The 22949-nt window shown below is 39.8% G+C and overlaps 1 protein-coding gene across 1 annotated transcript in view; it reads right to left on the reverse strand.

Annotated features, from left to right (window-relative positions):
- THEMIS (thymocyte selection associated) overlaps nucleotides 1-22949 on the reverse strand; it is a 74853-nt gene that overhangs the window by 34392 nt on the left and 17512 nt on the right. Inside the window, exons 3-4 of the mRNA XM_065632298.1 lie at nucleotides 16722-17180; nucleotides 12687-13729 (exon numbers count right to left, since the gene is read on the reverse strand). Of these exons, the coding sequence (XP_065488370.1) occupies nucleotides 12687-13729; nucleotides 16722-17180 (1502 nt within the window). The remainder of the gene's footprint in view (nucleotides 1-12686; nucleotides 13730-16721; nucleotides 17181-22949) is intronic.

Genomic DNA, 22949 nt, shown 5'->3' on the forward strand with positions numbered 1-22949 from the left:
GAAATATTCACTGACACTGCTATAAATACTCCAATGTCTATGATATCCCAGCATGTTGTTGACCCTAAACTGTATCTTTCGACGGAAGGTCAGGGACTTCTTGAAGTTGATATAAATTTGCTTGCCAGACAGTTAATCAATCAGGCATGGTCATGCCCAAGACGAAAGCTGCAAAAGGACTTGCCACACCCTTTACACCATCTGCAACAGCTTCCCATCAGCTACTTTACCTCTCTTTATCTTCTGCGAGAGCAGACTGTTGATTTTTTTTCAACTTTTGTTTTCCTCAAAATAAGTTGCATCAAAAATTACCTATTCAAGTCCCGCTATGATTTCTTAGAGGGGGTGCTTACTATTCATGTCTATAAACCATAGACTTCTTTCATAGTTCTTAAGCATTTTCTGGTCTGTACATAGCCCTGATCGCATCAGATTAATGTTTGCTCTTTGTCGTAGAAGGCAGCAAAAACAATTTGATGTCTCCATGTTTGCTGGCATTATAATATTATACTCATGAGAAAGCGACGTTAAGTTCCCGTTTAGTGTAAACACATTTGTTTATCTGTGAACAAGAACACTTTCTGTGGATTATCATTTCAGCTGCCTTACTAAAATGCTTTCTGTACAAACTTTCTTTAGTCTAAGTTAAACTTATCCTGTGGCTTCTGTGTCTTTCATGAACTGTGGCCTGCATGTAAATACACCACCTCCCTTTGCTACACCCTGGAATTGGGGCCTCCAATATGCGATTCATAGATTTTGCCTGCAGAGTCTCTTCTAAATGGCATGTATTTGAGATGCTTTTCCAAGTGCATTCAGTCTCAGTCTGAATATTTGTTTGCCTTCTCAGCTGCTTGTCCTGTATCTGGCCTTGTTTATAAAGCTAGATCTCAGTAAAATAGAGTATGAATTTACAGTTCCTTGCCACTAACTCTCTTTGTAAACACTTCTATAGCACAAATAAATTGCCTTGGTTTGAAGCAACTAAGTCCTCTCTCAATGCCACGTGAAATATCTAATACTTTCTGTATATTGAGTGACCACAAAAGAGGCCATGCAGAAAACCAAATTATCTGTGAATTCACAGCTTACCACACTTCTTTATGTAGACAACCCATCTATTTCAGTTATTACCTTGCAACTAGGTCGTAGTGATGATATACCAGCATCCCCATGAAAAAGTTTCATTTGCTGTTCCTGCTTTTGCTTTCACTGTCATGACTCTAGAGCTGGTGTCTAGTCAGTGAGAGAATCTTATTATAGCACCCTCCAAATGTGACACACAGCAAGGATTAAAGTGTTATCCAACTTGTACATGCATAAGCAGGCTCCCTGGAAACAGAATTCAGAGTGATGTTTTCATTTTCAAACCTGTATTTTCCTCCATCTGAGCAGTCAATGGAGCATCTTCCTTTCTAAGTGAGATCCAATTATAATGAGAGCTTGGACTGACAGGAAACATTATTATAACTGAATGAGCTGTCAAATCCATGATTAATAAGGTTTTTCATTTAGGTTCAACAATAGCAGCATTAGACCACTGGTATATTATTATTCAATAACTCATAACATGCATAAGAAGGTTTACTTTCTTTTTCGGTGGCTAGAGGGAGATATCTCACATTCAGATCTTCATATGGGGTAGAAATGGTTTCAATATTTCATGAGAGAATTTTATTTCTGTGTTTTCTGAAGATGCAAACTAACAAAAAACCTTATGCAAAATCTAAGTCCACTGTTTAAGGACTTAGTTTCTGTTTTCCTCCTAGCTTCCATATTTTTCATCCACATTCTTATTGCTCAATCCATGAGAACAGAGAGGGAATATTAGTAGTGTTGGTAGCTGGGTGGAATGGAGTGTAAGTAGGAGGCAAACCAAGACCTCTACAGTCTGTCTCTATTCAGCAAGGTGCAAAACAGCAGATAAACAACAGATATTTCATGTTAACTTCTGTGCATGTAAGCATTTTAAAATCATTGTGTGTGGTTCAAGCAGAGTAGATTTTCTTTTTACAGTGCACTACTTTTCATTTTTATGTGAGAGACAATGAGGGCAGGATAGTAATGAATTAGGATATTCACAAGGGGAAAAGAACATACTTAGAAAGAACAATCCTCTCCCTCAAAAAAAAGGCTTTTTATAATAAAAATGCAATTCCCTTCACCCTGCATAAATTCTACTTCCCCATCCCATTTCACAGTTTGATAAAAGATAACTGGATAGCCCATTTTTCTGTTTCACTAGTTCTCAATTCCACTTTCCGAGCCCACCTCCTTAATTCACTCTTCCATCTGAATGGTGGTGGTGCTCCACCACTGCAAGTAGGAAAAATGATTTGGCTGTAAAAGCTGCGTGCTAGGATTGACTTCAAAAAATGGCTTTTCAGCCCAGCATTCATTTATACATCATCAGTTACATCCCACTACTTTTTATGCAAATATGATCAATAAAAAATATACATAACTCATATTGTAGCGGGGGGGGGGGGGGTTCTCATTTTTTTCCCTTACTGACACCTTGCATGCTTGCACAAACTAACCTTTAACATGCAACTTTTAGTTTAATGTTATTATCTGTCAAAGTCCCACAAACCAGGGAAATTTATGGAGGCATGCTGAGAACCATCTGAGTTTTCATCCATAACACTTCCTGTCTTGAAACTAACTTCTACCTTCTGTAAGCCACCAGGTGAAGGCAAGGCTTAAGGCGCTGGATATACCACAGCAGTTGCAGAAGGTGAGCACAAAGGCTGATGTCTACTATAAGACTAAACTGCAAAGTGGTTAACAAGAGATCAAGCTTACAAAAGTGTTAGTGAGCCTCAAGGTTAACACTTTGCAATGTTAAATGGGACAAGTTCACACATCTCTTTTTTCTTGTGCCTTCCTCTTTCAACTATTCACATTTCAGAATCCAGCTGTCCTAGACAAGAGTCACTTGCTTTTTTTCACCTCTTCTGTAAATTAACATTCAGTTGAAAATTTTAAGCAAGGTTAAAATGTACTAATCTCATTGTTATTATTTTTATGTTGTTACTGTTGTTCCTGCTGCAGTAGCCAATGCACAATACTGCATACATGCAAAACTGATGCTTGTCTGTATAAATATCGAGGATGGGAAAATGAAGAATTGTGTCCCATTTCATAGACAGAAGAGACAGCTACATGAACAAGTTGCCACCAAGTAAATGAGAGTGGATTTACAGCTCATTAACTACTCCATGGCAACTGTCTGTGTGGTTATTTCTCCAGAGTAAATGTGAGGTAGTTCTGACCCTCACTGAAAGTGAGGCAATATATCTTGCATTTACCTGAGATTTAAGCATCCATATAAAGTAACTAATGAGCTGTAAATCCACACTCTCACTTCACACCCCGCAGTTTCTTCATGTATCTTGAAGCAATAATGCTTATGTGATTTGTCTGGTGTCACCAAAGCAGCATGTGACAGAAGTGGGAATGTAAACCAGACCAACTACGCGCCTGCAAACCCCGCTCCTTGCATGGCCAGCATTTTCTTGTGGAGTTGCTGTTCAGTTTCTTGGCACATCTCTCTTCAAATGAGAGCAATTCACAAGTGAACTCAGTCACTCTTTTCCTCATTAATACTACAGAACATGCATATACCACTTATGCAAAACAGACGGATTGGGAAAATAGCTTCCAGATACAGTTTCTTCATTTCACACATAAAATATTATTTACTTTTCCAAAGAGTCTTAAATTTAAAATAAAATGTGATGCTTTGGGAATAGTTTTACCCTGCTTTATGAATCAGATTTCAAGTCTAGCTAATCTAGAGTCCCATTTACTGCAGAGTCTAAGCGGTCTTTAGTCACCATGTTGTCCATCAGGGTGGTGCGTAGCATGCCAAACTACCAAAGAAGCTTCTTTCTTTTCCTTTTTTTTCTCCAGTGATTTCTATCAAGTGATACTCTACTAAGACTCCGTTACACTATTTCAGGTGGACCATTGATACAAGACACTAAGAGACTGCCTATAGTCATTTCAAGCCTGGGGTCATTGCTATGATTTTCCAATGGCACCATAGGAATCACAACAGAATAGAACACCCTGTGCCTCCTCAAGTTCCCTGTTACTTTCTGTAAAAAAAAACAAAAACAAAACCAAAAACAAACAAACAAACAAAAAAAACCCCAAACTCGTGGGAGGAGAATATGGACCACATCAGAGCATAATTCCGTTTAAAATATTTACCAGTAAAATTATTTCATGTCCTAAAGTAGAACATGAACATAATGCTGTTAAATACCTTGACAAAGTTCAGTATAAATTATACACCTCTATCTATTAAGAAGGGAAAATAATTTTCTTAGTACAGGTATTAAATACATTGGTTTTTAACCCTTAAAAGCTCCCTCATATAATAATTCTCCTTTGTACAATTATTAATATATCTCACAATTAATTTATCACCATATTTTTTATTTCATGTCTATGGAATAACCCACTGAAAAAGCAGAGAGGGAAAGTCCATGACTCAGACTGCCTTTATGAGTTTTAATGGATTTGACTAGTGTCCCCACAGCACTATCTGTTTCCTGACAATCACTCAATTCCTCACTGCAAGGACTCTCTGGAGAATGGGAGTTGTGCCTACAGGTCCTTTGGGATTTGACAGCAACTTTCTCATTTCATTTCATGGGGCAATAAATTTCAAAGCATAATCCCAACCTTCTGGAATGTTTTCAGCTCTAGGATGCCTGGCTCTGACAGTACTGCCAAAGATTGAATTTCGTGAACGAAGGCATAATATAAATGGGAAATATCAGGGCTTTCTTTTACATTGACTGCATGGAATACTTTACTGTCTCTGATGAGCATCTTCCTTTTTTATCTTTTTTAGCAGAGGCTATGTCAACACAGTTGACTACATGGCACCTCTAAAGATCTCTGGACTAAGTTTTAACCTGTGCAATCTAGTACTTTCCCAAACAGTCCCTGGGCATGATCTGGGCGTTAGAGCACCCCAGGGCCCACTCCCAGTATGCAGTTTGCAAGCAGCCCCACAAATAAGGAGACGGAAAGGGTTACTAACAGAGACATCAGCTACCTCATGCTAGTTGGCTTTCAGAGCCCAGAAAAGTTCCTGAAGGTGTCTAAGCAGGGGTGGCATTCCAGCAGATGGTTCTGCGGAAGCCCTGGGAGCTGACAAGCATTGCAGGAAAACGGGGACTGTGTTTCCTGCTGGAAGTTCATTGTGGTGCAGGTTATCTCTGGTCAGTTTAAACTGGAAAACTCTTTGGTGACTTCCAAACAGACCAAGATATAGGCCATAACAGGTAGCACTTAAATAACCAGGTATTCACAAACTTAATTTTCCAGCTCTCTTGCCATGAGAAGAAGGGTAAATGATAGCATGCAGCCTGGAGAATAACCTTGTTGGAAGTCAGGCTGCTTGGAATCCCAGCTGAAAAAAAAATAATTCAGATTACCCAAGATTATATTTTTGGAGAGTTATTCTGCTGCAGTGCTTCCTAGAATTTCGGACTTATCTTTTTTAGTTTTTTCTCCTGCTTCATAATTATACATAATTATGTGATTTTGTTATGTTATGTGTTTTGTTATGTTTTGTGCTTTCTGCAAAAGAGAAAAAAATGTGCCAGCCAATTCTCACCTCACTGACATCAATGGCTTTTGGCTAAAACTGTCTGTGCAGGATTTTCCTTCTTCTTATCAAGGCTTCCATATTTTCATGTGGTCCAATTTTTTATTTCTTCTGGGCATCCTCTTTATTTTGATATTTCTTTTCTCTTTGTTCTCCAAGTAATTCATTTGTAGCTCTAAATTAAGCAATTTGCTTTTAACCAGTTGGCATTTTCGTCAGTCAGCATATCCAAATGTTCATCTGTACCTTCCTTAATTTCATGTACTATATCAGCATTTCCTGTAGCAGTAATGGGTTTCTGCAATGAGACTTACACCTCAGATTGCCCTGTTAGTTTTTCAGGCAATTATCTACTGCTTGTCCTTCTGGCAGGCTCATTGCTATCTTCCCCACTGTATTTTTGGTTTTGAGAGTAACATCAATCCACAGTAAGTGCCTACTACAGACTTGATATTTCTCTGTGGAAATTTTAAGCTGTTAGTATTTTTTAAAAGAGAAAGAGGCCTTAATGCCAGGTCTCTATGCTGAGAGTAGAAGGATAACTGCAGTCATTTATTAGCTGGAGCTTTAGGGTTTCCTACTCCTCTAACTTGTTCCTCTTGGTTCATACAGACCCAGCAGTCCTGGACTCCCATCATCTCAATTAGAGTGCTTCTCCAGACAGCATTGCTTTGTTTCTTTTGCTCAAAAGTCCACGACATGAGGCGGGATGTTACACATGCAGGCTTCAACCCAGCATGTTATCAGAATGCAGAAAAATGGTCATGCGCCCCCAGGTATGGACATAGCTATAGGGATCTCTGCAACAGAGTACCAATACAAAGTCATTCAGCTTGGGCTGTCCAGCATACAAGAGAATTAAATGGCTTGACACTTGTCAGCACCTACAGGCTGCTCCAGTTTTGGTGCTAAAAACGTAGCTGAAGATTGATGCTTTGCTGAGGTTTTGAACAGGTGCTGCTAGGGAAGGAGACCAAAACCCATGTGTAACTTGGGATGTCCCTGTAACTCCTACCGAATAATGCCTGTGCCCTTGGGTTCAGCTCACTGCATGAGAGAAGAGCAATTAGGAGATGTGCTGGGAAGAAACAAGGAAGATGAAAACACAAGCCTGTCTGAAAGTAGGAGAAAGGACTGGGGAACCAAGGTCATATAAGTCAAGGGAGGCTGAAGGGCACACGACAAGCGTAGTGCTGGAGAACCTGAGATAAGTGGGTCTGGGGGAAATCAGGCACATGTGGCAAGGATGGATGGTAGGAGGAAAAGAACCCTGTCGCATGGTGTGGATGTGGTGCTCGGAAGAGCGATAAACTGCAGCCCAAAGGAGTGGGTGGGCTTTGGGGCCTGACTTACTGGGAGAGGTTGCAATAGAGATGGGATTTTGAGAGACTTCAAGAACTTCACCACAATGACAACATGGAGTGGTCATTAAGATGTAGGGGCTATGCTTCCAGCCTTCGCATTAGGGATTTAGAAAGCCATTGGAAAGTGACAAGGGAGAAAGAGCATATGGGATGTGGGGAAGGAGAGGGAGGAGGGTGGAAGGTGAGACTCCAGGGAGAGGGAAACCTCTTCTTTAGTGAGGACAAAGAGAGGAAGAAGAAGCACAGCTACAATGCTGAAAGCCCTCTCTCTGACATTTGCATATACACATTTTTGCATCTGCTAATGAACCACAGTTTCCTCCCTCATTTCCAGTGCAAAAGATTATTAATTCCTGAAGTCTTACCTATTCCTTCCTGGCTGTCCTGCATGTGTTTTCTAATTCATATTTATTTGGGAAGGTTAGTTTCTTGCTACACAGCAGAATTTGTGTTAAATATACTCTATAAAGGCCCTAAAAACATGAAAAATGCTCTGGAAGCAGAAAAGAAATAGTTAGGAGGAAAGAAAGGAGGTACTGCAGGAAAACTCATTTGCTGAAAAATGTAGCTTATGTCTTATCAATTTAGTTCCAGATAAGTCTTCATTTTGCTGTGAAGACAGATGCGATAAATATGTTAATGGCAGATTTCGATAGCTTAGTTTGGAGAACTGCGAAGCCAGATGGAAGTGATAATTTTTCTTTCATTTTAATTTTGAAATAAAAAGCGAGAAGGCAAGAAAGTTCCTGATATCGTAACACCATAATGACTTTTTGAAGGATAATCGACCTTAGCACAGAATTATGAGAAACTATCATGCCCTGATACTTACTATTTTATTGAATTCCAGTTTCCCCAGCTGGAATTCTCTCAGCTTTCTTACAAGAGCCAAGCAGATCACTGCCTGTGACTGACTTTTCCAGTTCCACATTCACAAAGGTATTTAGCAGTGAACCTAACTTGAAGCTGTTGAGTATTTTACTGATTCTACTGTTGCTCAGGCTAGATACATGCCTAAGCAGACCGCTGAAAGCTAGAAAACTGTTGCTGCTTGAATCCCCTTGAAGGGAAAGAAATGATAGGTAGCAGGTAAAAAGCCTAAGGAAATTTTAGGAAACAATTTTCAAGTCTCTTTTGTTCAGGATCCCAACTGAAACCTTACTCTGGAGTTACCAAGTTAAAACTTGGTTTGTTGTATTCACTGTGGTAGATCTAACTATGCAGAGAACAGGCACATGTGGCTTGTTCTTTTCAAATTAATTTTAATTTCAAGAAGGTGAGGTCCTGACTGGTTCCTCCCACTGGAATTTCTCTCCAGGAACAACTTGGCAAGAGAGTGAGGTGCTCCGTTCTCAAATCAGTAGCATTAACTTCTAGGGTTTTATTAGGTCATTCTCATTTTCTAGCTAAGCTCACAAATAAGAAAATGAATGCCTTAAACTTTTTAATTCAACATGGCAGTTAGAGCCCCACTGAGGACTTTATTCCAATGATTCCAGGGAGGAAAATATGGATTTCTTGTAAATGACTGCTTGTATCTTATGTTCTACCACTGGACAAAGGGTACAATCATTGTTTTGTTATCACTGTTAGTTGAGGGTGCTTGTGAGTAGAGGTGATATTGGTTATTAGATATTTTACATTGATATCACATAGAAGCCTGATATCTGAAGTATGAGATTAATTTCATCATTCCATACTTGCTATTTTGCTTCATTTGTTTAGTTTGCATATATTTTCTTGGGGTTTGTCTTTGTTTATTCAATTATCACATAATACAAAATTGCAAACATACGTGGTCTGGATGTTTCTTATCCAAATGAAATGATCAGATGAGAGGGAAATGGCAAGTCTGCTCTGTGCTGTGGAGGGGAGAGGAGAGATCTCCAGGCTCTGGAATTGAAAGCTGTGTCAGCAGGAGCCAAGCCAACTCAATTAGCCCTGTGAAGAGACTCGGCAGAGTGCTCGGTTAATGCAGCTATATTATGTTTGAGAATTCATCTGTTGTCTCTGGACTTTGCTGAACTGTTCAAACATCCACGTCTCTGCAGCATTGCACCTTGCACACAAGCAGAGGCAGTTCTCGCTCTCATCCGAGGCTCCAGTCCATACTGGCTGCTAATCTCATACCATTCAATGACTAACTGTCGTGGTTTGATTGCGGGGTGACAATAAAACCGTGGCAGATGTATTGTTAACCCTCTCTTCCCGCTCTTCCTCCCTTAGCCCCTCCCTCTCCCCGCTTCCCACTAAGGACAGGCGATTGGGAGGGAAAGAAGGACAGAGAGAAGAGAGTTGGAAAAATTAAAAATGTTTTACTAATACTACTAATAGAAATAGAGAAAATAATACAAAATATACAAAACCAATCTTGAAAGTCCCGGCAACTGCTCTGTGCCACACCCCATGCCCGGCACCCGAAGTCCTGGACTGGACTCTGCAGCCAACCGGAGCTGGATTCAGTCTGTCACTGGGCCTCAGTTCGCAGGGACAACTCACAAGGTCCTCTCCTGATGTCGGCCATAAGGAAAAGGGACGAGATCCTCGTGATCTCCCACTTTTATATGAAGTATGACGTGAATGGGATGGAATACTTTAGTTGGTCAATTTTCAGTTCACCGCCTGCCTGCACATCTCACGGGATGCATCATTATCAATGACCTTGCATTCCATTGCTATGTCTACCAAAACATGTACCTAACTTTCAGGAAAACTGCAGTTAGTAAGAAGACTTTAGCTGACAGGGAAAAAAATCACTAAAAGAGAAACTTCTTTTTAACAAAACCAGGACGCTAACATGACCAAAATACAGTGAAACTGTATAGTCCTGCTCCTGGCCCTAGCGTTCCTTTACCAAGGTCAGGGAACAGCAGGCGGAGACAGCTGGAGCCTCTCTGCTCTCACAGCCTTGCTGTGAGCTAAGAGACGATCAAAACACAAGCCGTAGCTAGAGGTGACCCACCCTTGCAGAGCGTCCTCAGGTATTGGCATAAAACAGCCGGATTTTAGTCCTCTGTGGACTCATGTAGCAGCAGTATTTAATCCTGGAGCACCAAGCCAAGCAGAGCTTCCCAGCTAGTGGGCAAGGAAACCATTCACCACCCTCCAGCAAGCATTCAGAGGTCCCTCAAGAGCAGGCAGGGAGCTGCCTGCAGGAGTACCATGGCAATTCATGCAGCACTAAAGCTTATTCCAGGCTGCCACCTTGTCAGGTTTAAGTTCAGCTCATTGGGACGTTCGTCTGTTATTTATGCAAATAAGTCTATGCATAGTCACAAAGTATGCAAAGAGGGCCATTTATCAGTTTGGCATAATCTCCAACTTTCTGAACCCTCAGACATCCTTGATACATGTAGAAGAAAATGCAGTCTGCCCCATGCCGCCACTGGCAGAGCCTGTCTGCTACGATCCATGTCCTCTCAGAGGATTTGTGGTGCTTGGGATACAAGAGATAATGCATTCTGTGCCACTTTAAACCTGTTATGTTGCAGCTCAGGATGCTTCATCTTATGAATAAGGGATCTCTACTTGTTTCACCTTTCCAGGGAGGGAGATTTATGAATCTGCATAACTCCAAGCATCCTGACTGCAGTTTATTATTTATTTATAACAAGCATGTGACAAAAAATGTCCTCTGGAACAGTCTGCTTAAATGAGTTCGTTTGTCTGGACAGCTACAGTCAAAGGTCACTCTCACATGAATGTGCAAAGGAACCTCAGCTCATCCCTCTCCTGGGTTTATTGCTCTCTCCTCACTTCAGGAAAATATTATCTTCTGTGTGAGTCCAGTCTACAATCAACATCTACCTAATGCCATCCACACACAGCCATCAGCAACTGCAGGAGGTCTAAGTCCTCCTAATAATGGTATGGGTTTACCAGAAACACAACTTTAGAGAATTCTTCCCCTGTTCTGGACGCCAAGCCAGTACCAGGCTGATGGCTTCCCTGTTAGATCCATGTATCTCCTAACAGGATGGCTTATTTAAGCTGCTAGAATGATCGCTGTACAAACTAGCAGAAAATATGTTTCTGTAGTACAAGTAAAGACAGAAGAAAATGACACAGCTTTTTTGCTGTATTACACTTATCTGAGGGACTCGTTTTACCTATTCACTTCTCCTTTGGTCTGTTGTAACCGTCTCCCAGAACCTAAGTGGAGCTGTGAACCTGTGTGTGGTCTTGGAATTGGCACTGAGGGGAGAAACACCTCCAGCAGGCAAGGAGAGGTACTCACAAAGGCTCTCCGTCCAGGGTGGCTACAATCAGACCTTAATTTGATAGCAACACAAAAATAACTTTCCCCTACCCACCCCGAAATATAATTCAATGAGTTATATCATTGCATTTAAAATGCTGCACAATCACAATGCAGAGGCCTGAAAGTTTTTCCAATGTTTTTCGTTCTTCATCTGTAGGGAATTTGTATTTGCACATGAGAGCAACTGCAACCTAAGTTAAATACCTCCCGGACAGTCTGTTTTGTTAAAGTCCAACAAAGTGACTTTCTTCAACTCTTTCAATGGAAGAGAATTGTGGTAAGTTGATCCCAGCCAGCAGCTAAGCACCCACCCAGCTCCTTGCTCACTCCTCCCTCACATCAGGATAATGATCTCATCATGAGAGGGAACAGTAAGAGCAAAAGCAAGAAAACTCATGTGTTGAGACAAAGACACTTTAATAAGTTAAAGAAAGTGAAAACCAAAGAACAAACAAACAAACAAAGAAAAACACCACCAGTGATACAAAGGCAGTTGCTCACTACCTCCCACAAGCAGACTGATGTCCAGCCAGTCTCTGAGCTATGGCTGCCTTCCCAGACCAACTACCCCTTCAGTTTTTATTGCTGAGCATGTCATTATATGCCATGGAATACCCCTTTGGTCAGTTGGGGTCAACTGTCCCATCTGTGTCCCGTCCCAAGCTCCTGCCAACCCCTAGCCTACTTGCTGGGAGGGGGGCAGCCTGGGAAAAAGAGAAGGCCTTGACACTGTGGGTGCACTGCTCCCCAGTAGCCAAAACACTGTTATATTACTGATGCTGTTTTAGTCAGAAATCCAAAACACAATATCTTACAGGCTGCCGTGAAGAAAATTAACTCCATCTTATCCAGACCGAATACAAAAGCTAATGAACAAATGCATTGTCTTAGGTTTGCCATGAAGAAAATTGTCCTGGAAGGGGCACTTCCTTCTTAACATCAAGTGCTATTCTAAAATGGCTGCCCTTTTTGTTTCAAATCTATTTACCACTTGTGTAAGTGCAAAAAACACTCAGTCAAAAATATCTACACAACCTGACTTTCTGTGAATTTAATTGTGTCATTTCCAGCTGAGCAAAATTATCTTTACATCATTAAAACATATGCTTCCCCTTAATAAAGATTTAAATACAGCCACTTCAAGTCTCTCCGTTCACTTTTGTGTTGGTGCAGTAAAGGATTATCCATGCAAAATTATACGGTCAAGCTTTCTGCTGTGAAGTTGGCATGGTTTCATTGTTTTTCATGGCTCAATTAACACACACTGGAGATTTTAGCCATTGTTGTCTCTAATGGCTAATTTGCCTATTACAGGGAACTCAGAACCATCTGTGTACATGCCATAAGTATACACCAGTGAAATGGAGACTATAAACCGACAGAACGTGACCTGTGATTGTAAGAGATTCAAAGACGAAGTGCGATACCTTACCTGTGGAGCCTGTAGTACATCAGACACACCTTGCTTAGGTACTGCGAAACTAGGGTTTGGTGCAAGTGTTGGCTTTTTGGGAGGCCTGGGTGGTGGATTAAGGGTTTGGTTTTCATATCTTCGTACCATATAATATTGCTCTTCGCTGATCTCTTCCACTGTTGTCTTAGTCACAGGAGGTACAACCGTCTGGATATCTTTACTGAGCAAATGGACCAACATGTTTAAGCGATACACAGGAATCTCCCAGCTCTCCACTGGACTGCTGGTGCTACTGATCAGCAAATAAGAGTCTGTGATTTCTTCTTCGAACTGTAGACCAGGCACAGCAGCCAAGACATCTTCCTCAACAGAAAGGTCCCTCACGGACACTTTGACATTAAAAGGCAAATGAAATTCTTTGCAAATCTCAGAAAGTTGGTACTGTTTCTTGTCGTGAATCACTTCCACAAAGCCACCTTCCATGTACATAGGGAGGAGTACTTTCTTATATGTATCACTTAGTATTTGTTCACAGGCTAAAACATCTATGACTTTCTTTCTTCCCTCATAGAGAATTTCACTAGTCTGGCATTGCTGAACTAGAAACTGGTCTCCAACTGAAACAGGAAAAAGCTCTTTATGAGGGGAATCAAAGGCTTTAGTTGCTACAACATGAAGCTGCTCCTTTTCACTTCTTGCTATGTCTAAGTCATAGGCAGTTGGAAACTCCCGAGGTCTTCTCTTGAACTTTCCTTTGTAGTTTATGGGGATTAAAAAATGTCTTTTGGGGGAATCACTTCTGATTTCAGAGGCTAGGACTCTTGTTGCCTGGTACTTTTTGTAGATGATGATCTCTTTTCCCGTGTACAATAAGTTATAAGGTTTTTGACCTCCTGAAGGCCCTTCCATTATCTCAGCAACCATAGGAAATTCTTTGCTTGTTCTCTCAAATACATCTTCCAAAGACAGTGGTTGAAGGAAAGAGCTAATATCATAACAGTCTGTTACATCCTTGACCTCGACATCTAGATCTGAGAGGATATGAACTATGTCCTTTCGAACTGAAAAGGAAAAGAAACACATTGATTTTTGGTTTCAAAATGACATTGGAATGAAATGTACATGTCCTGTTCACCAGATACTAAAAGTACCTTCCCTGAGGTGTGCATCTCTATATGTTAACATTCACTATTAATAGGGTCAGCCAAGGTCTAACTGTATGTATGAGATGTATGGCTATCAGATACACAAGAGACCTCACAAAGAGAGAAACAAGAGGAGATGAGAACAAGGTGTGGAAGAGAGCAAAAGTTTAATAAAAAGGGAAGGGAAAAGAAATGTAGTTCACTATTTTTATTTTCACAACGCCATCTGTTTATCTTATTAAACTCTTTTTCTTGAGTACAAGAAGTGTTTCTATTATTTTATTTCATAGTAACTTACAGTTTCTCCAAAGAAATGGGTGGAGAAACACTTTTAATGAATAAATAAAATTCGAACTCATTAACACATATTGTTGCTGTGGCCAGTCTGGGAGAAATATCATATTTTGATATCTATAAGAATAATGAAAACATCTATAATTATTAGAAAATAATAGGACTTCGAAAAAAAGGCAAAAGCTTTCTATAACAAAGTCTAAATTTATTGTTAATGAATGAATAAATTTCTACTGGAATAGTCCTCTGTGGAACTCTTGCATCTTTTTCTGCTGCATTTGGTTCTATTCACTATCAGAACGGAGCCATTTCATTTAACAGTCTGACAGGGAACAACTCCTCTTTTATCACAACTGAACTTGCAAAATTTTGGACTCAAAACTTCCAAGCACAAAGCTGACTACACATTTAAGGCTTGTTTAAGAATTTGGCTCCAGATCAGTGACACCACAGATCACTGACCAGGGCAGTAAAATTTAACAAGCAAATAATATTTAATGACTCTTTTCAGTAAGAGTTATTCTGCATAGACTTGCACACAAGATAGTATATCCCGGCTTCACACTTCCTCATAGCAGGACATACCAGTATATTACACTCAAAAGTTGGTATCAGATGTGTTTTATGACAGTGATTCAGGATCTGTTTATTCCAACTCTGCTTTTGTCACATTGACACCTTTAGGTGACAAGCATCTTAAGAACCACAAGGTAAGGTCAAAGAAGGAGGGATGACTAGAGAAAATGAAAGTTTTCTATGAGCAACTGGGGGACTTCCACACACGAAATTTGTTCATTATTAAGAATGAGAAGTATAGCAAATTCCTGCCCACAGCTTCTGAAAATGTAATCTGCTATTCCTCTTATCAGGAATCTTTTTTCTTGAATTGTGGATAGCATTTCTCATACTTTATCTTTTGTCTATTTATAGTTCTTCTAAAAATGGTGAAAATTCATTTTTCATGGTCCACAAGAAAGTAGTTAATCATGCACCATGAAGCCTACTTTTCAAGTTTGTATTAAATAGTTATTTAGGACAAATTTAATGTTTCTTAAATGTTATGGATGCTATGAAAAAAAAAAACAGGCCTGAAATAATATCAACAAAGGTAACTCTCACTGTAATGTCTGATTGGAAGACAAGTGAATACCAAACCTTTCTGAATCTTCTGAAAGCTTTTTATAAACATTAAATTCTTATTGATTCTGCAGGTATATCTAAGTGGGTATAGGAATACATCTAGGTGAATCCAGCTTCAGGAGATGGGCTAGATTTCTGGATCTAGCTAGAGTTGTAGAAAACAAAGTATTTTATCTCATGAAGATATACTTTCCAAAGTCACAGATCAAATCACAGTGCAAGCACAGCTGAATCTCTCATGATAAGCATTTAACAACTGTAGTATATTCTGCTAACAGTCTCTGCCCACTTTTATTTCTTTCTCTTTCATTCATTTATTTACATCATTCATCAGAAAAAACTCCATCGTGAAAAGATTTCCTCCTTAATATCCCCATGAATGACATATTATTGTTAGGATTTCATTGCTATGGATCTCACTGTTTTGATCCTTGTAAACGGAACAGGCAGCAAAAAGCCAGACTCCTATCCTGCAAACTTTACCAGGATGAGTGCATCAATGAGTTGGAATTGCAGCAAGTTCCCATCTACTGCCTGGATTGTCCTCAAGCAAGGTCAAACATTTTAGCTTAAGTTGTTTTTTTGCTTAGGTAGGTATCTCTGTCTCAGTTCAGAGAGGGTACACTATGTATTCACACATGGATCGTTACTGCAGCTGGGCTATTCAAGTCACCATAACTCAGGAGCATTTCACTGTGTGCTTATACCCTCGCACACCTTATAATTTTATTCCCATGACTAATTTCACTAACAGATTTAAAGTAAGGCATAGATATAGGCAATGGTAAGAATAGAACCCGGCAGTTTCAATGGTTTTGTGGAACAACTAGAACACTGACAGTGTGCCATGGACAAATTATATATATATATTTTTTAATAAAAATTCATAACATAATCACAGCTTTTAAATATACTGGTTTTCTAATATCTTCCTATTTCCTCAGAATGGTTTCAGAAACTGTCCATCGGTCTTTTCTGTTTATATTCTATTGATATTTTTTTCTGCAATAGAGTAAAATAATATGGTTTTGCTTTCTGCAGTATTCTCATTCTGAAAAATGGTAGAGTGTATTATAGCATGCCTATCTATATTCTTTCTGTACCTCCTAGCCATAACCATAAATGATAAGTGGCTTCTCCATGGCCAATGTCTGAGACACAGAGAAAGAAAATCTGAGAACTGAAAAGAATTCCTAAGTTCCACTTTTTCACTACACAATGTATTTTGGTTTGCAATGATGATTTAATTGTAGTGATTAATAAAATGGCAACAGAAAGAAATGCAAGGTAACTATCTGAATTAACCGCTGATAAAGCAACAAAAAAGGCAATATTATTTTTATTTTTCTTGATCTTGAAACTAACATCAGTGGCAAATTCTTGACCAAATTGCTTATTTTAAGCAAATTTCGTGTATTTAAGGGAACATTGCTATATCGAGATGCACAGAACATTGACTTTGATTCCTACTTACATTTCATGACTGCCTGCACTTCATAGACAGGTGTGAGAATCAGGCAACCGTCAAAATTCTCTGGAAGTGGATTAGAGGAGTCCCACGTTTGTAAAGTATTGGAAAGTTTGACAATCCGGTTTCTGCACTTAGGGATTTTCCATTCTGCAATCTCTTTTAGGGTGTATATCTGGTCATCTTCACACTCGTAGAATTTTCCTTCTTGTGAAAGAGGCAAAGTAAAGGAATGAGACTGATTATTTCTGACCAAGCCACAGTTCACAGCCATCGTTCCATTGACTTCTTCCACTGAGCTGAAAGTGATCTGTTCACCGTGTTTGATAGTCAAGTTTGCCAATTTTATATCCTCAGAGCTGTAGAAACATGGATGGCCAAATCTTGTTGGTCCAATTGAGACTTTTCTTGTAATTTCTTCAATGCTGACATATGGAGTTTTATCTGCCACAATCTTATACAGCCCTAAGAGCAGAAAACTTGTGTTATAAAAAGGGAAATACACAAAGCAAGCCATGCCAAATTTTAGACTGTGAAAGTAATAAAAATGGGGAACAAAGCACATGAAATGATTCATAGCTGATATTTGGTTGCTAGAAATGGAACTCTATAAAGATAATATAAACTATATGATACAAAGTATAGGCAGCTGGAATTAGCCCTTTCTATTCTGCATCTGATATCTGACATCCAATAGTTTTACATACATGATAAAAATTTTTCTTTGTCACAGAAAAAAAGAAAAATTGTCTTAAAGGATGGTTTCCTGACAACACAGATAAGAATTTAAGAAATAAATGCAGACATGGTATGAGGGAGAGCAACACTAATGTGATCAGTGAAATGCAGGATAAGGCTCTGCCTAAACATCAGTACTGCCTATTCTTCCACATGCAAATTGGGGATTCCTGGACCAAGTATGTTTGAAGACACATCACAAATTAAAAGGTAGCACCTACAGATAAGAATGAGCAAAGGAAATTTATTTTAGCATATCTGATATACAGATGCAGTAATTAAAATTTTGGGTGCTGGAGCACTGTGGCCATCACAAGGCAATTAAAGTACTGAAGTACTGCAAGGCAGAAGCTGCATCTGAGCTTCCCTGTCCCCTAGGGACATTATTATTTCATGTTAATCATGCCTCTTGGAGCTGTCTCATTAGGAGTCTACATCGCAAGAAAAATGTGTACACTTCTACATTTGTGTGAATGTTTTTACAAAGGAAGATGAAGTGGATGGTTTAGAGGACTAAGCAGCAGAGTTTAGCTGAACTGTGTGATTCATCTGTCTTATTCCCCAGGAGAGACAGCGGGAATGCTGCCTCGTGGAATTACATTGCAGCTTCCTGGGACAGGCATCGACTAAGGCTCTCTTCTGAGTGAATATAACTGAACACAGAGGTTGTTCCTAGGCCAAGTTTGCAAGCTAGGGCACTCATACAAATTAACTGGTAGCTACAGCTACAGTAACAAAGCAGCCCTGGAGGTGCAGTGCCCTTTCTCCTTCCTTCCCCCAAAGCCAACTAGCATAAAACCTATAGCCCCGCGGTGTTCCATGTTTTTGTCTCCTCTGGACCTCCCAGAGGACACTGTGTCTTTGTGGTAAAGGAATATTCCCGCCTTGGCAGTTACAGAGCATGGGATGGGGATTCAAGGATTGCTGCTTGTCAACACTGGAGACTCTTTCATGACAGCTCCACATCTCGCAAGTGATTTCTGCCATGTCTACAAGGGTTTAAGTGTCCCATCCACCTGCTGCCCATTGTCTAGCATGGGAACTGGGTCCACACTGGCTATGATTCCCTTCTCGTGGGAACCAGAGTGTGGGAAAATGTCAGGATGCCCCAGCAGATAGATACCTGGGTCTCAGCAAGCTGGGATGCTGACAGAACACAGTTCCTGCTGGATGTTGGGAAGACACTCACTCCCTTCTCTAGACCTTCTCTAATAGTGTGATTATTTAACAAATTAGATTGGGGGATGACTTCAGTTAAAAACAGCCTCCAAATTTCTTACTTTCTCCCATGCCTTTTCCCAGAGTTTCACCTACTGACCAGAATCAGCATAACTGAGGGGCCTGCATGGACTCAGGGGCTTCTTAAGCTTGTATTCTTTAAAAAGGGTATATCAAACTATTCCCTCATGCCACAACAGCCTTTCTTTTTTTTTTTTTTTTGGCCACAGAATTGCTGTGATTCTTGTTTCACTGTAACAAAACCCACTACTTGGACTTCATAGCTTTAGCACCCTTCTCGTTAAAGGAGCTGTCACCAAGATTCTGTCTGTTGAGTACCTTCTAACTGAATTTATCACCAGATTAAGCATGTTTGGTTCTAGGTATCCCATGAGACCACTAGGATCTGTGGCAACTAACAGCTCTGAGGACTTGTCAGCAGCCTAAACAGCAATAGCCTATTTGATCTACTGCAGACATAGTCACTAGTTGTAGCTATGTAACTGCTTTCTGCAATTCTGTGCCCTTAAAATTGTCTATATGACAGTTAGCTTTTCCTGTGTGAAATTAGGACCCTTGTGCAAATACAACCTCTACATACATGTCCTCACTGCAGCACTATGGGAAAGCCTTCAGGTCTTTTTCTGGGCTGCAAGGAAGCCACATCCATGAATGTAGCTGCACAAGTACAAAGTAAAACTTTAACATATTTTTCTTTCTCACTGATATCTTTAATGTTTCTCACAGCCGTTTTTAACACAAGTATTATCAAGCAAGTTAGGTACCCCAGTCCTAATCACTACTGGAGCTGTCAGTGCAGATCAGGACAAACTGGTTCATCAACATTTAGAAAATATCACAGTGACAAGGCACCGATGACAAATTGAATTGTGGAAAAGATAGCATCCCCCAAACAGTGTTCCAGTGTCATGCTTTACAAGCACAAGATGGGCATTGTCTCCTGGCAGTGCTGGAAGAAAGCAAATAGGAATATTCTTCAGTAAAAAATGTATTCAAAGTATATATGATGTATCCCAAAGGCAACAACTATGTTTACCCATCTGAGATATAGGAGCACACATATTGCCCCTAGAAAACCTCTAGAATTGCATTAAAAAGCCTTCATAAACTATGTTAAAAACCCATTCCCAGTTGAAAATATTTGGCAATGTACAGGTATGAGAAACATTCTTCTCTATGTGTTTGACAGCAGACTCAGACTCTACTAATTTTGCTTGGACTATAGAGCTATTTGGAAGCCAGCTATTTCAGCAGCAAACTGATGAGCATCCTGGCTTGAAAAGCAGGTTTCATATGGAAGTATAATTACCAGATCTCATACAAAACTAGACAACTGATTATCCCCTCAGGCCCAGGCAGACTGACTTTGTCAGGGTTGGGAACAGAAAAATCTTCACCTTCCATTCTGGTGGCTTTCTTAATTTTGGTAACAGAATACTTGCATAGCCAACTAAAGAGCCATGTGGCCTTGCATGCTTAGCTTCTGTATTGGTGAGACCTATGAAGCAGAGGCACCTAATAGCCACCTGTTTATGCTTATGAGTATGTAAAGTTCCATATGTTTCTCTCTCTATAGAAAAGAGGTGAACATATAAAACGTTATTTTGGTATGATGTGTGAAAGGCACAATGTTTCCTATGTAAGTACCATAATCTGCCATGGTATCTCCTCATAAAAGTTCTCCTTGCTATGATATGTATTAAAAAAAAAAAAAAATCCACAAAACCCAAACAACGTTATCTGGAACCATTTGTAACCTTATTAAAATCATTATGAATCAAATTACAAAACCAAATGTTTTCCAAACCTAAGACAGAAAGAAAATCTCCAGAGTAGGAGACATATGGTAAGTTTGAAATGCCGAAGTTTGGACATTTTGAGGTCAAACAAAAATATTTTTGTACTTTTTCATAAATGATAAAATAACTGAATCAAATTCACTTAGACTTTCCTAAGAGAGCTTAGTGGACTGTTGGGGGAAAAGACAGATGGAAATAGCAATCCTGGAAAAAAGTCCAGCTGGTTTATCGAGAGCTGGCATTATTGCTCTTACAGATCTACTTTCTAAATGTAATCTAGTCTATAACCAAAGTGCACTGATACCAAAGAGTTTTGGGGAAAATTACAGATAGAGACAAGAATAACTACAAATACATTGTAACTACAGGAATGTATGACCATTGTCACCCTCCATGGATCCTCTGCACTTAGTGGAATTTCACTAGGTGAAGTGCTTGCATAGCCATAATAAGCCTCAAATCTAATCAGCCCATCATTTTCAAGAAAAGTTCTGAGCATTAAAATACACATTGGTAGACAGAGAGTGTCTGAGAATCTGAAAAAAATTATTTTTGCTGTTGTGGGAGAGAAAATATAGCCCAAGGATCACCCATTTAGTACTGTGGGAAAGCATGTTTTGATAGAAGGATGTTTTTACCATCTTTTTACAGAATAGTACATGCAGCTCTCTGTTACTCGTTATAGAGTGATAAAGTGTACCTCCTTGTAGCTTTATAGACTCCATTTTCAGTCTTAATTAGGGTCCTGAAGGAAAGGAGTATCCTTTCTATTCTTTCTTTTTCTTTTTTTTTTTTCTTTTTTTTTTCCCCCCCCACAGAAAACAGAAAACCAGTAGTTAGGCTTACCTAGTAGAGAAGCAAGTAGCCTTCAAGGAAAAATAGCAGAAAGACCTTCTGTCCCAGACTAGCAGTTTCTGTTCCCCAAGGGAATGCAGAAGACTGGGAAGAGTTCAGTTCCCAACTTCTCTGGAGCTGGCTTGATTTCTGTTCCTGTTTTCCCTCACCTCCACCACCCACTCTGCTACCTCTCCTGCTCCAGCATCCTCCTCTCCCATCCTGCCCCAAAGGCCATCTTTCCTCTCACTCCACCATCTCCCATCAAGATGAGCCTTATAGTGCCTAACCTCTCTTTCTCTATGTGTGTGCTGTGTGGCCACAGACAAGTCTCCTGCCTCGTGGCTCACAGAGGCTGAGAGCTCAAAGGGACAGTCGTGCCCAGCTACGTGTCTGTCAGACCACGTAGGAATGAGCAGCAGCAACTATCAGGATCTCCTGAGAATGGGGACAGCCCAGCAATATTTTTGCAGAATAAGGAATATAACAGAACAAAATGAAAACATTTGTGCCGGCATGCAGTTCAGGTGTTGTGCAAATTACCTGTCTCTGCTAACTTGTGAAAACTGTAGTTCAAAATGCTGTTAGATATAGTCATTGAAGTGTCTAGAGTAACACCAGGCTCCTTTTCTTTTACCCAGTGTATGAGAATAGGAAGAATTGCCTGGCCCTCTGAGGCATGAAAAAGAACAAATTAGAATGAGGATAAAATGAAATAACACAGATAGTGAACTTGCGGTTGCAGCGGTTTCTCTCATGCAAAGGGCGGATTAGGCCTTTATCAAGGATCTGATTTGCCAGAGCAGAAAAAAGGAATTCTGTAGACTGCAAATACATTCAGAAAGACAAAGAGTAAGGCTCGTTTAAAGCCAATGAGCCCAGTTCTTCACTCACAGAGATGCTGCCCCCAGAGTAACCTGAATAGAAGAGTTGCTTACTTATGCCAGTATGCACACAGTGAAAGGATACATGAGCCCATCACATACAAATGAGAACTCATGACAGAGAAAATGGAAAATAACATCAAAGCAAAAGATTTCTTTGCATCAACACTGGCAAGAGAGCACTATACATACTATGTAAATACAGTGACAGACTCCTAGAGACTCACGGATATTTTTGCTGAAACGAGTCAATGGCAGTATAAAAAAGATAATCTGCAATTCAGTTCTGTGCATTGTTCTGGAGACAGGGTCAAGACAGAAACGCTGTTTCATTCAGAGCTTAGCATGTGAATGTAATAAAGTGAAAAGGAAAAAGGTCAAGAAAAAGCATAGACTAGGACATCTTGACTGCGTAAAGCAGAATCATTCTTTAGCTAAGAACTAAATTAGACAAATGACAAATTTACATCATAACAAAAAGCTCTTGAATGCTTAAGAGTACATATACCGAGAGAAACAAGAGAGCGGCACTCCCTATTGGGCTAATAAGAAGTGTCATTATGCCCCTCTTCAGTGCTGCGGTTCAGTAATACCCGTCATGTGGAGGATAATAATGACAAATTTCAGCAAAATGAATTCTGAATTTATTTTTCTAGTGAAATAACCCAGTTTTCTAGAACACTGGTTGGGAGAGTTCATAAGTATGCATGCAAATTGTAGTAATTACACTGAATTTGAAA

The sequence above is a fragment of the Caloenas nicobarica genome, chromosome 3 (genome assembly GCF_036013445.1).
Source record: "Caloenas nicobarica isolate bCalNic1 chromosome 3, bCalNic1.hap1, whole genome shotgun sequence".
Classification (NCBI taxonomy): domain Eukaryota; kingdom Metazoa; phylum Chordata; class Aves; order Columbiformes; family Columbidae; genus Caloenas; species Caloenas nicobarica.